The sequence below is a fragment of the Phaethon aethereus genome (assembly GCF_964289735.1).
Source record: "Phaethon aethereus genome assembly, chromosome: 2".
NCBI lineage: Eukaryota > Metazoa > Chordata > Aves > Phaethontiformes > Phaethontidae > Phaethon > Phaethon aethereus.
The window spans coordinates 24,831,710-24,848,665 of NC_138582.1; the positions used below are offsets into that span (position 1 = coordinate 24,831,710).

At 38.0% G+C, this 16,956-nt stretch overlaps 1 protein-coding gene across 1 annotated transcript in view; it reads right to left on the reverse strand.

The window, feature by feature from the left end:
- The window catches only part of VPS13B (vacuolar protein sorting 13 homolog B), a gene marked incomplete at both ends in the record, with an annotated part of 485,525 nt that overhangs the window by 110,915 nt on the left and 357,654 nt on the right, over positions 1–16,956 (reverse strand). The window contains one exon of the mRNA XM_081996267.1: positions 4,251–4,953. Within this exon, the coding sequence (XP_081852393.1) occupies positions 4,251–4,953 (703 nt within the window). The remainder of the gene's footprint in view (positions 1–4,250; positions 4,954–16,956) is intronic.

Genomic DNA, 16,956 nt, shown 5'->3' on the forward strand with positions numbered 1-16,956 from the left:
CCAGCCTGCACTGCTCTCCATGCAGCCTGGGCTTTCCATTAGATCAGAGGTTACATGTGGTCTTAGCTACTGCATCTGCTCTTCATGGACCCCCTGCCATCAAAGGCGTGGGTGTAAAAAAAAAAAAAAATAAAAAAAATTTCAAGAATAATTCTGGATGGCCTCACAACGCCTGTTTTTTGCAAATGCTTCGTTAGCGGAAGTTGAAGAAATTCCACGCATAACAGATATTTATTGAGAAATTTCTCCCCCTTAAAAGAAGCAAGCACCACAGACTCCTCTTTGAAAGCAAACAAACAAACAAACAGAAAAAAGATTTTTCAAGAATGCCCAGAGCACAATGCTCAGGAAATGAGGCAATTTTGTATCTGGATTACATTACCTGAAACAAAGCAAATAAAGATTTAAAAAAATATTTACAAAAGCGGCTTATGAGATTACATTAAAAACAATTGCACCCACTTTTATTTAAGTGGAAATGGCCAATTTCTGTTTGCGAAAACTAACGGTTAGCAGATGCCTTTTTGTTAAATGTAGGATGAGCATTGAATAAAAAAAAGTTTTATAGTATCTTTCAGGCTATTTATATAGAATCTTACATGTAAACTCAGGGAGCAACTAGTCTTTTTAATGGCGTTTATTAAGCAGTTAATGTTTATTCCATTAATTTATTTACTTTGATTTGAAGTTCCTATACCTGGCAGTAGCATAATTGCAATCAAGCTGTGCAATTACAAAAATAATTTAAAACACAAATGAAGCATTTTAGCACAACCATAATAAAATCGAGCTGACATTTTAATAACCTAATAAGTCTCCTCCTCCTACAAACTGACTTGCCAGTGGACTTGGTTGGAGAGAAAGCATGAGGAAATTGAAAGCACAACCATCAGGTCTTTAGCTCCAAGGCAGGCAAATGCTCCCACATACAGACATTAGCCTGATGGAAATGTGCTGCTACTAACTGCTAATTAACCCACTAACAATACTTAACTTTTAAATAGCCTATTTCCTCCTATTTTATTCTTAAGTTCTTATTTCTTTCATGTTTCAGAGAGTAAGCAAAAAGTAACATAGCTAGTGACAGAGGAGACAAGTTCTTTGGATGAAGTTTGGTCTTTCGGCCACTGTGCAATACTCTCTCAAGAAAAAAAGAGTGATAGTTTAAGTTGCAAGATCCTGAATTTTAAGCTCTATTAACTTGAAATCTTTCAAAAATAAGAACAAAACCCTAGTCCCAAATAAAATATATGTGGCTTCGTAACAGTATCAAAAATCTACAATATCAATCTACATATTTCATATATAGCTTAACTATGAAAGCTTAACCATATTAGTATAAGTAATGAGAAACCACCCCCACAGAAGTACCAATAAAACTTTATTAACAAACACCACGGATTTTTCCTTTTGCTTGGTCATGTCTCAATTTTTTAGGTTGTAATGAAATTTGCTATGTTATAGGCCGAACTTTCTGAGCTGCTGCTGTGCTGTTGCTTATCTCCATCGTGCGATGTAATGCACACAATGTTTTCATCAGGCCTGCTTGCCTGGGCCTACTGTTTAAAGGTTTTTTTTAAGGGGGAATATGCTCCATCAGTTCTTATAATCTAATTAAAATATACCTTTTATGTTTAGCTTGGGTCCTCTTCCCCATCCTAACTTAGATAATGGAGAGATAGTCGCATGCAGACAAATACACACAAGAAGAGCAGTCATCTAGGGAGTCTAATTGGAAATATCCTTTGGCAACATTCACTGTAAATGAAGCATCATTTATGCCCTCTTCCCACCCTCCAGATATACAGGGAAATACAGGAATATAATGCATACCTATTGTATTGAGGGAGAGAAGCGAACTTCTTTCTTTCAAATAAACTTTACACTGTTTTTCATTTGGATTATACATCTCTTACAGATAAAACTGTCAGCAAATAGTCACAACATCAAGAAAAATTGGTATGGCTGATGGAATCAACTGCACCAGTGCAGAAAATTCCATGCAAAGCTCCTAATGCTGTATTATATGGTATGCAATACATATACACATATGTGTATGTATATATATACATATATATAAAACACATAGCTCATGGCTATTTTCCCTCAAATATGTGCGCTAGAAATGAAAAATAGAAACTTGCAAAACTAACATGTTACTGCAGTGGTATGACAATATTAATCCTGAATGATGCAACTCCAAGCACAGCAGGTCTTCCTAAAAAAGAGGCAATAAAAACTTTATACTACCTATGTCGCTGTGTGTCTTGAAATATGGATTAGTTTTATTAACTTATTTGATTAACGTTTAGGATGGTGTTTTTAGGCACTAGAACTTTGGCGCCCACCTCTCAAACTACGTCGAAAAGAGCCCTAATGCTTCCGTAGCAAGCACAGGATTCTGTCTGATACACGAGCAAGGTACTTATTACTACCGCCCACAAAGGCAGCAGGATGAAACAGAACTTCTGCCTTCACATGTTTGCCTCCTGCCTCCACACTCTTACCTTTGCCTGACACAGAGCCAAAAAGCCAAAGAAAAGGGTAAGACCCACACAGGGCCAGCATTTGGTCCTCGAAGAAGACCTCTTTGGGTCTCACTGAACAACTGCCGATCATCGAAGAGCTCTCAGGCTGTATGTTCCTACCATCTTTATTATTCAAACGTCTCGCCATTCTCCTGTGCTCTCTGATCCACTTTCAGTTTGCAGGAAGACTATTACAGCTTGTGTTTTCTAGAATTGCTCCCATAGATATGAAGATGGTGAAAGACTTCAGAAGTTAATTGTAAGAGCAGAATGGAAAGAACTTTGCCCAGTTCATTGGTAATGTGCTGGCAGCTTGTACAAGGACACACTTGAATGCCTCAGACATGAGAAATGAAGAAATCCTATTGCATCTTTCCAAAACACTGAGTTAATGAAGTTGTGATCTTTAACTTACAACCACTACAACTTTCCTTCAAGCTGTGCTTTGTTAATTGATTTGTTAATTCCTTTCATATTAATTGCTACAATACTACTTTATACAGTATTTAATAAATATACATGGGAATCTGGAGTAAATCAAATCCATGACACAGCTGTGTTTCTTTCAAGACAGGACAGCAACAGCAGAGAAAGATGAAAATGGAGGAATGAAAAAAGAAAGCAGAGAATGAATCTTCTCCCTATTTTAAGTATCTTCTTTCCAGCTGTCTAATATTCCTCATGCTTAATCCCTCTTAAAAGTTACACTATAATTCACATTTCTGAAAAGAAGTTAAGATCTATTAAAAATAGAAATTTTGGTCTTTTTCGTAATGCCAATTTTCAAAAGATGCTATCTCATTCAGCAAAGATTTGGTATAGCTGCACAAAAAATGTATACTTCTCACAACTAGCATGCTGTATGAACTCTGGCAACAAAACCTAGCAATGTTCTTTACCTACAGCTCTCACTCAGTGAACCATTTAAAGCCCCACACTTTTCTGGCTGTGCATTCAACAAATCTCTGCATCCTTATTTACGCTTTGTTTGAGTAATACATCATTACAGAGTATCTCATTAAATTCTTACAACTAGTTGTGCCTGTCAGACAACTGAATTGCAATAATTTGATTTCTCTTTTCAGCAGTACAGCTAAGACAGAAAAAGAAATTTTCAGAATATTTTCTTCTGAATAGTTATTCTGATATTTCTTATTATAAGTTTTGCATATTAAAAAAGTAGCCATTCATTAAGAGAAGGAAATTCTTGCAAAACCCTATTACTCAGCTGAATGAAAACTTAAAATACATGACATCATTAGATGTCATTTGGAAGATCACTATAATTTTCTTACAGTTTATGATGAAAACACCAGGTGCTTCTAAAATGTTTCATTTGAAATTTTATCAGTAGGTTAATATAGGGAAATACTGTGATATTCAGTCATTAAAAAATCATTTTTATGAAGTCAGCTTGGCTTACAACTCTTTCTTAGAAAACATTGAGAAGTTTACAGTAATGCAACAATCTGGTAATGAGAAAGTAATATTGAGGAACAGGAAGAACTGGTTGCTAAAAGGTTAGATCTTAATTAATTTCAAACATTTTACACACTTAACTTGATTCAGCTGTGGGGTATAATCCTAAAAATATGTATATTTACCGTTTGATTTTTAAAGACGTCCTAGTAGTTTCTCAGCTGTTTTCCACCGCTCCAGTAACTTTGAGAAGTGTAATTATTTTGGCAGTTACAACCAGGAGTAAATGTTAAATGCTCTTACCTGTACACTTGTAGTCTGAGGCTACTCCTTTAAGACCAGCATCGAACACTGATATTTCTACCTTTTGCTTTCTGTGGTGGCAGCTCAGGAGCACAGAGGGCTGCGATACAACGAGGTAGAGAAATGGCTGTAGCTCTGTGTCCCCAGCTCCCCTGCGACCAGGCTGCCGAACGATAGTTATACCCAGGGCTTGTCGAGCAGACGATCTCGTGGAAGCGTGCAGACTTTCCAGTGACAAAAGACCCGTTTTTCTCCCAGTAGACAGGGGAACATTACTGCTCAAAAGATCGTCTGCTGTGACGGAGGAAATGCACGGCTGACTGGGCTTCTTGGCATCATGGCTACCACCTGAGCCTGCTTCTGGAAAGTTCAAGGAGCTTTTGCTTATTTTCTCACCATCCTTCTGATCTTGTACTGATTTTGACTTAGGTAAGGCAGTGCATGAGTAAGTCATCAAGGAGATTCGACTTGCTGTAACAAAAATGTCAAAGGGAATGAAATTGAGATTCTTCACGATGGAAGACTGGCGGGAAGGACGGGCAATGCGGTGCTGGCTGGTACCACTGTGCTGCTCAATCTGAACGATTCTGATCTTAACACTGTCGCTGCCAATTCCACTGTCCTGTGCCCCGCTATAGCGGGAAGAAGTCTCAACTGTTCCTCCATCAGACACATCCATTTTTTTCATCTCTTGTTTGGAAACCTGGAAAGTAAAATATTATATTAACTTATGATATCCATATCCCAACTATTTCCATTTCAGTGGCAGCAAACAATCACTATATAAACATGATGTCAAAAAAGAGAATTATAAAAAAAAAAATCTGCCAAGTTAGCTTTAACACAGTAATCACTCAGGAAAACGCAGCAGGTGTCGTTCCAATGAAATGATGACTCACAACAGATGAAGTGCCAAAATAACATGTGAAGGGAAAAAAAAGGAGTAATGATTTCTAGGCTTAAACTACTTTTTTTTATTATTTTTATTTAAACTCTTTATTTAAACTCTAAAGAATCTACAAGAAATTTATGACTTAATATAAAACCATACCTCTGTGAAATAATGCAATGTAAATAAAAAGCCTAGTCAGAATGGTTTTCCAGTTTTGAGCAATGATGCTCAAAAAGTCCTCTTTGGCGCTAAAATATTTTACCATGATTAGATGAAATAGAATGTAATATCAATCTACTGCAAAATGACAAAAAGACTAAATAGAAATTGTAAGTTGAAATATATAAATATTATGTTGCAGAAAAAAAAAATTTTCTTTAGAGTCATGGAAATGACAGCTGCCTTATATAAAACACTAGAGTTGAAGGAAATGACAGCACTATCTAAAGACTGCCTCTGTGATGGGGTACAAGTTCTTAGCTTACCGAGGCTCACCAAAGCTTCATATGGTCTTGGCTGTGACATTCACAAGGTTTCACATGAGAAATCATTGCATACAAAAATATTTCCAAGAGAAAATAGACCACTGATAAACAGTAAAAAGAACTTCCCTTTTATCACAGGAAATGCAAGAGTGAACCGAAAAGTTACAAGGCCGTGTCCAGGGACCACATAGTACCAGGACAAGAGACAGAGATATCCAAGACAAGCAGGTGCTTCAGGAAGATAACCCTTCCAATACTGCTAGTGAAACAAGTGGAAATCCTACAAAGAGCTTGTGGACAAGGTGGGGAGCATATGCTAAAATATTTGGAAAAAACACCCTGCAGAAATTCAATAATAATCATCATAACGCGTGGCCAACTCCTCCGATTCATACGGAGTTTAGTGTCATGCACTCACCCTGTACAGCTTCCACAGCATAACTAACACCTCTATCTGTGCCGCCCAGAAGACGTGTTTCTGCTCTGCTCCATACAAGAACTAACATAAGAAATGCCCAACTCAATCCGATTTGTGACCCACCCAGCCCCGGGCTGTTTCTGACAGCACTAGGAGGAAACTCTGTCAAGAGAGACCACGGACCCTGGCAACTTCCTGCAGTCATCCTCTCCTACTCCCCAGGCATCCATAGCTGTTGCATTTGGGATGCCAGTGGTACACGCCTGTTGTAGGTGTTTTGGTAACCATTTCTGGACTTGTCCATGAACTTGTCCACTTCCTTCTTGAACATGTTGACAGTGGCTGGCCTCCACAACCTTCAACACGCTTCTTGAGTACACAGGATTCGAGAAGTCGTATCACTATGGTTTTATACAGCAGTAAAATGATGCCTTCTGTCTTGTTCTCAATCTCCATCCTGATGATATCTAATATTTTGTTGGGTTTTTCTGGCTGCTGCTGCACACTGACTCAATGATTTAACTTCTTCGTTCCAGGACCTACTTCAACAGTTTCTTTTTATCTTCCCCACCCTAGTGAATCTTAGAAAAGGGACACATAAACTAGGGCAAACCATACCTTAACTTCCTCTTGAAAAATATAATGATGAATTACAAGTACTTACAAAATTTATCAGCAACTTAACTACAGGAATGAAAGGCAGTGAATCACTGAATTTCTTCAAACTTTGGTCTTTATGCAGCGATATTAATAGATTCTACATATACTGCAGAAATTGGGTTGTGGGGGAGTTAAAGACAAGAAGTTTTTTTAAAGGTTCCTTTGTACTGTGCTTTATGAAACAAAGGAAGCAAACCCCTCTTCTTTAAAGGAATGAACATGTAGAAAAAAGTATTACAGAGGAAATCCTAAAACAGAACCATTAACTAGCTGAGATTTTCTTTGAAAAGGTTTTTGCCAGCTCTGGTTACAATCTTTTCAGATTCACTCATGTACATATTTTTCAAATAACCAATAAAATTGCTTGCGGCTGATTTCTATGGCAGACTCATATCACTGACTTGTAAATGTGATACCACTTTTAATGCAGCCTCTGTAAAAATAACTAGAGACCATTTTAATGAATTACTACATCATGAGCCAAGAAATCCTGATTCCTCCTGATATCCTAGCAAAGTTAGGTCATTTACACCTCAGCCTTTCTGTCTGGTAAACAACAAAGTGCTTCGCCCATATCCTGCACTCATGGCACTTTCAAAAATAGTATTAGGTGCTTTTATCACTCATGTATTAAGGGCAAGCAGAAGACAGAAAGGATGGAGCTGTGAAACAATCTTGCCATGTCATTTCATGGAAATGCTGCCTGAAACGAAGTGGAGGGCATATACTGCTAAACCCAGCAATTTTTAATCGCTCCATAGCTATCAGCTCAGTCTGATGAAAAATTTTTCACGGAACCATCGTTCTGTAGGGGATGATGCTTCTATGGGTACTCATGGTATTCTCTTGTTCTCCTCTATGCAGCAGAAATTTCTACACCTACCTGACATTTAGGTTATGCTTGACTTGGCTAGAGGGATTGAAAATACAATGTCACCCACTAAATTATAATCTTCCAGCGAGAAAACCATTGCATGTGTATGACTGAATAGAGGCAGAAAGCACAGTCCTTTTGGTTTCTGAATGGATCCTGTCTTCTAACACCTAAATAGATTTGACCTGAAGCCTAGTTCTTTTCTTCTGCCTCTTTTTATAATTAAGTATTTACTGAATGTGCTGGTCTATGTAAAGCACCTCAAGGAACGTAAGAAAGTAGCTCTGCCTCCATCCCCATTCAGACTATAGTTTCTCTGTGAAGACTACTGTAAGGGTGCTAATTGGTCCCAACTGCTGAGTTTCCTGTCATGTGGATATTTGACTACAGAAACTTTACTGAGACCCCAAATCAATTCACGCAGGTCACCAAACAGCAGTCAGATGGTAACTTCTGCTCAGTACTAAGCAGCATGGAATATGAACCAGTGCCCGAAAGGTGAAAGACACCATATCCCATTACAGTTTTCCATGCCACCCGGTTCCACAATGAAACTTTGACTTATGCATGCTCTTACCACATATATTATAAAGGTTGGAACAAGTGAGTAATGATTTGCAAGACAGCTTTATATAACACAACTGGGTACAAAATAAAGGTGCAGAATTACCACTGGAACTTCTTGCATCAATTTCAGCTCAGTAAGCATCAAGCCTTCCAACCAAGTTTCACAGTTAACCTGAAAATACCCCCAGTGATAAACTTGGGAATCATTTAGGTATTCCTCTAATGGGATAAGGATACGAGAGGGGATGACTCTCAGTATAACAACCCTAAAAAGATTCTTTACTTTATTATAGAATAAATGGGCCATCTTTAAAGATGACAAGAACAGCAATATCAGCTTGCTGTTAGCAAATGTAATGGCAACATTTATCATTGGGCTGTATTATATCAATTCTCTTACTCTTTACATAACCCATTTAAAATGAACAATAAAAGTTTTCTTTAATTAGCTACTGGTGTGCATTAACATGATCATGATTAAACCATAAAAACCAACTGTACATTACTCTGGTCCCCTATCCCATGTGTTTTAAATTATTTTAGTTGAAAATGTACTTTGAGTCCCTTTTAAAAGTTCGACCTTCTGCTTTCAGAGAATTAAATGCATATTACTGTAGTGGAGAAGATAATGTTTCAGACCTCCAGGCATATACTAAACACACTGGCAGCACATTAGACAAAATGCTTTACTTATTAGATACTTCCTATTCTAAACAGTGTCATCAAAGGCTAAAAACAAAATCCATATAAAAGCTGCACAATGCTTCCACACAGAACCTGTGCCAAAATCCCTGTACTTTCCAACTAATGAGGAAAGGATGTGTACTCTTAACATATGAATGTAAGATTTTCCAAGCATTCACTTTAGGAAACAGGACTATTGATTCCACATGGCTTATGTTAAATGAAACTGTATTGGTAAAATAACCTTTAAGATATTTGGCATGATAACTATAATTAAACAGTATTCAAAGGAATAAAACAAAAGGGAATTTGGTTCCACAATGGCTAATTAAAATAAAATGAAAAAACACAGCATGTCATCTATCAAGATAAATTGTTATTGTTTAAGAACTATTTAAATACTGTTAAAATATACTTTTAGATAAAATCTGAAAGGACTGGAAAAATATTTGTGGCTTAAAAATGGATAGTTTGGTGAAGAAAAAAGTATAGGACGCTGAAATTTTATGCTGAGATAATAGCTTTAAAGCTTTGAGCATAACCAGATGGTACTTAAATCAGAGGAATTCTATAGTTTCACTGTCAGAATGAGTTGCAATATGGAAAGGTTTTCAATAGCTAGAAAAAACATGTCAAGATGATAGTTTACTTCTTAGATCACTCCAGTGCATTTTCTCGTCCTTTCACAGTTATATATCCTATCAATACTAGACACCATAGAAAAGGTGTTGAAAGCTACACTAGTAGCTAGGGAACTGTGGCTAATTCTTCCTTTTCATGTGTTGAGATAGGTAACTTTACTAGCTTAACCCCATGAGTTCAATAGGGCATATGACACATATATCTACCTAGTGGAAGGGCATGGAAATAGCATGTCCTGTAGAACACACGCAAAGAAGTACATAATAAAATCAAGGGTAAATAAATATATTTGCTTTTCAAAATTGGCAAGCAGTCCCATGTGAGGTCATTGCAATCTTAACCAGGTAAACTTATTTATTTTCCATTCCTGATAAAAGTATTCAGATGGTAGAAACACGTCTTCCAAGTTTTCACTCCAGAAAGAGAGGCAATAAAATCATCAAGGTAAACACACACAACCTAATACTTTAGATCAATAATTAACACAATTTTCCAAGCCAGAGAGAGGTCTTTTACAACAATTAGCAGCATTTTTTCCGTATATTTTCACTTTCTTAATCTCTCAAGAGTTTTCAACAACAACAAATGTAAGCATGTGCAAATTCTCCTATAATCATTTCTAACAGTTTTATTTTCTTTCACTGATACTTCACAGGATAATTCTTTAAGCAATAGAATAACTGTAAGCAACATAATCTTTGGAAGTGCAACTGTTCTACATCAAAAGCATCTACATCTGCATAATTTTTCCAGCTTCTCATATTAATTATGGTTTATAATGACACCACTGAAGTAAAATTTCCAGTCTTCCTGCATAGCTGTTCCTTAACTCTGATCAAAACCCTTCAGCCAATCATGAGATCATTCTTCACATTACATCAATTACGGAAAGAGTCACAAGTGTGAAACCACAGAATCAAAGTGCCAATCACATCTGCTCCATCACTGTGGCATGTGACCTAGTTTTATTTCTTTTGCTAAAAAGTAGTAATATTTTCATGGAAATAAAAATCTGCCTACTGCACAAACTGAGCTACAGAAAAAGAATATGTTCCAGGTTTTTTTCTGTTGTGCTTAAACTGGAATTACAAAGAAAACACTGCATAGTTTCTTTCTGTCTTTGTTCTAAGTACTTCATCTACTCCAGCAAAGACTGCCAACATTTTAGAAATTTAATTGACATATCATTGTTATCTAAAGAACTTTTTTTTTTTATAACCAATGTTTGCTACATTGTTCTACTCAACACTTCAACTAAAACAATTTTATGTTGTTTTGCATATGAGTTATATGACTGACTTTAATTCTAACCATTATAAACAAAATTATTTTAAAAATTGACATATGAATCTCACATGGAAAATATAAGCATATTAGACTGCTAAATTATGTTTCCGGTCTAATAAAGTTTCTCTGTTACGTTTTAAGCTAAAACTTCAGTCCTACAATTTAATCTAGACATACTCGCTTCTACCTGTATCAATCCAAGTGCAGAAAGAGTTCTGTATAACATGAATCCAAAGCTGTCCTCCAAAAAGGGAACTATTAAATCAAGCCAAAATGAGGCAACAAAAATATCAGAAATGTTTGAAATAGTTTATTTCATATCAAAGTCAAATGTGGGTTTTTTCCACTACGAAATTTTCTTTTAAACCAGAATTTGCTGCAAAACAAATGATGCTAATTTGAAGTGTAATGGCATATATGAATTCCCAGACTTAGAGAAATACTCCTGACAGGAATTCAATTGTAGTTTTCACAATACTGCAGGAATTATGTGAAAGATGTGATGGCAAGGAGCAATAAAAACTCAGCTTCTTTGTGCAATGTTTTTCCAGCCCTTCAGAAGTAGAAGAGTAAGAGGCTACATTCTGTTAAACACTGATCCAAATATTCATAAATCAAAGCTGTGCTAAATGTTCCAGTTGTAACACGGGTATATACAAATGCTAAACCCTTTCTAACACCAACAGAATTATTTTTTTTTAATCTTAATACAAACAATATGTTTATTTTGCTACCCTATGAAAGGCCAGTAAGAAACTTTTGCATTCAATGTTTTTTTTTCTAAAGAAACGTTTTCAATTTTAAAAGACCAGGCTTGCTGGCATCACATGGGATTAACCTTTCTCAAAGGGGGGAAGAGGGTCTTTGCTCACAGGGCTTACTGACAGGGCCTTAAACTAGACTCAAAGGGGGAGGGGGATAATAACAGTCTTACCCATGACAAACTGTGGGATGACACGCCAAGGTTAGAGGGACAGGGTGCGGGCGAGATCCCTCAGTCTGTTGCACCAGAGAAAAACCTCAAAGAACTAAGGGGTGTTCCTCTAAAAAGGTGACACGGCTGACAGCCCAGTTGAAGTGCCTCTACACCAGTGCACGCAGCATGGGCGACCAACAGGATGAGTTGGAAGCCACCACACTGCTGGAAAGCAAAAATCTGGTTGCCATTACAGAAACTTGGTGGGACAAATCCTATGACTGGAGTGTGGCTATCAATGGCTACAGGCTGCTCAGAAGGGACAGATGAGGAAGGAAGGGCGGAGGCGTTACCCTCTACATCAAGAAATAGAGAGTGTGAAGAGCTGTCTCAGGAATAGCCACAAGCAGGCTGAAAGCTTATGGGTTAGAATCAGAGACTGAGGCAACAAAGGGAACCTGTGGTCAGTGTCTACGACAAGCCACTTGACCAAGGGGAGCCTATTTATGAAGCCTTCTTACTCCAGCTACAGGAGGCATCGCGCTTGCAGGCTCTCAAACTGCTCGAGGACTTCAGCCACGCTGACATCTGCTGAAAAAGTAGCACAGTGAGCTGTAGGCAATCCAGGAGACTCCTGGAGTGCATGGAGGATAACTTAACACAGGTAACAGACAGCCCTACCAGAGGGGATGCCCTACTGGACCTGCTGGTCACCTCATGAGTTCCTGCACCCGTGGGATGAAGGGATTGAAAGCAGCCCGGCTGAGAAGGACTTGGGGTTACCTGATCTACTTGAAGATGTCCCTGCTCATTGCAGGGATGTTGGACTAGATGACCTTAAAAGGTCCCTTCCAACCCAAACTATTCTATGATTCTATGAAATCTGGCAGAGTACTTTGTCCAACAATAATTTTTCATCAGTATTTTTACTAAAAGTATTAGCTTGCTTGTGTTATTTTTCAAATTTAATTTCAGAATTTTAAGTTCATAGTTTTGTTTTTATATAAGAAACGTGGATTAAAATAAACACACATATTTACTTTGCAAAAATGAAGAAACCCTCACCTTGTGCACTTCTAAAAAAAAATTTGTTAAAGCCAAGAAGCAGCATTTTTCCATGGGAATCTGCTTGCGTATTTCTCTTGGACACTTTAAAAAGAAGTCGTTGAAATTTCAGCTTTATTTTTATGACATTCTCTCACATTTCAGTGTTAAGATTTCAGTAGAAGACTGCAGTTTTATCAGTCTCAGTTTTGGGTCACACTTCCATGCAGAAAAATACACTGAAATAAATAGTGGTTTAGTGCTGATTCTATCTTATAGAAAGCAACTTTGTCTCATCAAGCTACCTGAACTTTTCAGGAGACTGAATTAACTCTCAATCACTGGTGTACCTAAGTACACTGAGGAAAAAAAAAAAAAGAAATGCAACAAAGAACATTAAAGGATTTACAATTTTAAGTGATTAAGGCTGTGATTTCACAATAGAAAGCTTGCTCTCAAACACTAGAGACAGATCAATTACCTAATTCAGTCCCCAGTATGGCAAGTTTGCCATTGGAATTGGCACATCACAGTTGCGGTGGGATTACTTTAAGTGGTGTTGCCACTGACCAGTCCTGGGAAAACACAGAGCTACTGGGTGGCATGTATCACAATACTGGGCTAAGGTACAAAAAATCCCTGGGTCCTCCACATTGATGTTTTCTTGACCAGGCATTCAATCATGGATCAAAAACTTTCTCACATGATAAATATGTTTAAAGTAAGAATCCACTGAACAATTCTTAGAGGCAAGAGTTTAAATAATATAAAAATATTAAATACGGAAATATCAGATGATTCACTGTTGTGACAGCTGGAGATGAGAAGTTTAACAAAGTTATTTACTCCCATTGGAGTAAACTGGAATATTCTCCCATTGACTAATATTCAGTGTTCTGTAAAATAAATGAAAAGATGCAGGAGCAAATGCCAAATACCCTAGCAGTGATTCAAAGCAGGATTCAGCAGAGCCTCAGAATGTGAATTTAGGCATCCTTTTCTAGAATAGGATGAATGAATGTATGAACAATGAAGAGTCATTATTGTAACACAGTAAAGTAACTTCATACTTGACTTTCATAATACAGCATCTACCTGCAGCCTCTTAACTGAATAAGTATATAGTTAAATGAACTATCCCCAAAGTCAAACACTACAATCTTTTCCTTTATATATATTTGAGCCTTTATCTGTTTTGAGCATTTTAAAGGAAATGTAAATAAATAAATCCACAGCAGATTAGAAGATGTCATGTACAAATGTTGCCCAACTAAACAAAATTCCTTCTACATTATTTGCAGTAATGTTAGACTGAATCAGACTATATGCCACAAGCAGAAAAATCCACAGTACAGGACTCTTCAGTGAGAAACGTCCAACTGCTGGCACACAATTGCTCATTGAAACGTGTGCTCGGATGTCGAGTGCCGCAGGTTTTAAAGCTTCCAGATGTCTGGAAAATTATCTTTTCTACCTTACTGCCCTTTTTTTTTTCTTTTTTTTTTTTTTTAAGGTTGTTACATCTCACCTGTATCAAGCCAAATAAACTTGTATCTAGCCTAATGCTTGACTAAATCGTGTTTCAATTTGTCTTATAAAAAGACTACATAAATCATAGAATCATTTAAGTTGGAAAAGACCTCTAAGATCATCAAGTCCAACCATTAACCTAACACTGCCAAATCCACCACCAAACCATGTCCCTAAGCACCACATCTACAGGTCTTTTAAATACCTCCAGGGAGGGTGACTTAACCACTTCCCTGGGCAGCCTGTTCCAGTGCTTGATCACTCTTTCAGTGAAGAAACTTTTCCTGATAACCAATCTAAACCTCCCCTCGTGCAACTTGAGGCCATTTCCTCTTGTCCTATCACTAGTTAGTTGGGAGAAGAGGCCAACACCCCCCTCACCACAACCCCCTTTCAAGTAGTTGTAGAGAGCGATAAGGTCTCCCCTCAGCCTCCTCTTCTCCAGACTGAACAACCCCAGTTCCTTCAGCCGCTGCTCATAAGACTTGTGCTCCAGACCCTCACCAGCTTCGTTGCCCTTCTCTGGACACGCTCCAGCACCTCAGCATCCTTCTTGTAGTGAGGGGCCCAAAACCGAACACAGGATTCAAGGTGTGGCCTCACCAGTGCTGAGTACAGGGGCACAATCACTTTCCTGGTCCTGCTGGCCACACTATTGCTGGTACAGGCCAGGACGCTGTTGGCCTTCTTGGAAGTAAAGCTCATGAAGTGGCACGTGAACTCAAGACCAGGAAATTAAGAATTCCAGAATATGCTTTTTGGTAACAAGGCCATCACATGATATCCCTATTTTTAGCAAGTTGGTTGTTACCAGCCTCAGTGTGCAACTCCATGCCAGACTGAATTTCTGTGTCCTCATTTGTGCCTTATATGACTGTATAAAACAGCCAGATAAAGGTCTTGAAGCATCCAAAAAATCATGCTGGGGGGAAAAAAACAACAACAAAAAACCACCCAAACCCCAGAGAAAAAGTACTGGTTTTTTTGGCCTGTTCTATTTCCTGCACTGGCTCATTGTACTACTACAAAGCGGAGAAGGAAAAGGACAGACTGTGGCAGCCCAGCTTGGATTAGCTTAATGACCCTCAAAATTGCAGCCTAAATTGTGACCTCTGAACTCGTTTAAAAATAATTAAAATAAAGAAAAGAATCGTGGTATTGGAACAGGAAGGAAAGGTCAGAAACACAACCTTCGTAAGCCCACTTCAGGAGCAGATGACACATGGAGCTGCATCTTCAGGCCCTTCTGACTGATGGAGCCTGGCAGTCTGCCAACTGCCTGGGTCTCTCAGTGCTAGGAGGCTGCTTCAAAGCACCCAGCGCTCAAACCACGCTGAGATTTGACTTTATACCTTACAGGAAAATCAACGGAGAATTATTATGAAACACATCCTGCAGCAGTCTACCGTTTTCAAAGCTTCTAGCTGCAGCGCTAGGATTTCATTGGAGCCATCTAACTGGGCTGATAATGAAATTAAAGACAATTAGATGGCCTAGATACAAAGACAAATTTTCTTCTCAATAAAAAACACTTTTGGCCTTTACATGCTTCTATATGGCATTATTATGGTGTATTATATTAAAGATGCAAAAAGACTGCAGATATTACTTAATATTATTTACACATACTGTTTTTTCATAAAAATGTTTTTCCAATTTTGGGCCACGAAGCTCCTTGTTGCTTCACTAACAATTGCTGCTTTTTTCCTACTTGTTGAATGTTATTAAAATACTTTCTTCAATATTATTCTAAGCATCATTTTTAAAATTATGCAACTTCTGCAGTGGTCATGCAGAAAATATGCACTGATGTAAATGGAAATGCACACAGCATAAGAACAATATGTCTGTGGTCCACGCTTTCAAAATATTTGTGAAGTGCTGCCTTAAAGCTAGTGTTCCAAATAGCTTCTAATTCAGCTATATAGGCTGCGCAAGGTGTTCCTTTCTGCACGCTATTTTTAAAATGTTGGTTCTCATTCTTAGTACTGAAAAAAACAACCTAAAGATGGTCCATCTTCTGGCATCTCCAGACAGCCCAAACAAGAGAGAGACAGAATGGCCTTATCTTACACATGGTAAAATGTGACATTTACAAACGTCATTTGAAATGTTCATCCTTTAGTGTTCTGTAAAATAGAATATTTTATTAAAAACAATCTTTGAGGAGGTATCTTAGCATTTTCTCTTTGTCTCTAAAGGCTTTTTAACATACCAAACCTGCAGTACACGCAGGGGTATGACACAGCTATCATAGAATCATAGAGTGGTTTAGGTTGGAAGGGACCTTAAAGATCATGTAGTTCCAACTCACCTGCAATGAGCAGGGACACCATCCACTAGACTACGTTGCTCAAAGACCCATCCAGCGTGGCCTTGAACATTTCCAGGGATGGGGCGTCCACAACATCTCTAGGCAACCTGTTCCAGTGCCTCACCACCCTCATAGTGAAGACTTTCTTCCTTATATCTAATCTACATTTACTCTCTTTCAGTTTAAAGCCATTACCCCTTGCCCTATCACTACAGGCCTTTTTACAAAGTCCCTCTCCAGATTTCTTGTAGGTCCCCCTTCAGGTCCTGGAAGGCTGCAATAAGGTCTCCCTGGAGCCTTCCCTCCTGCAGGCTGAACAACCTCATCTCTCTCAGCCTGTCCTCATAAGAGAGGTGTTCCATCCCTCTGATCATTGCTGTGGCTCTCCTCTGG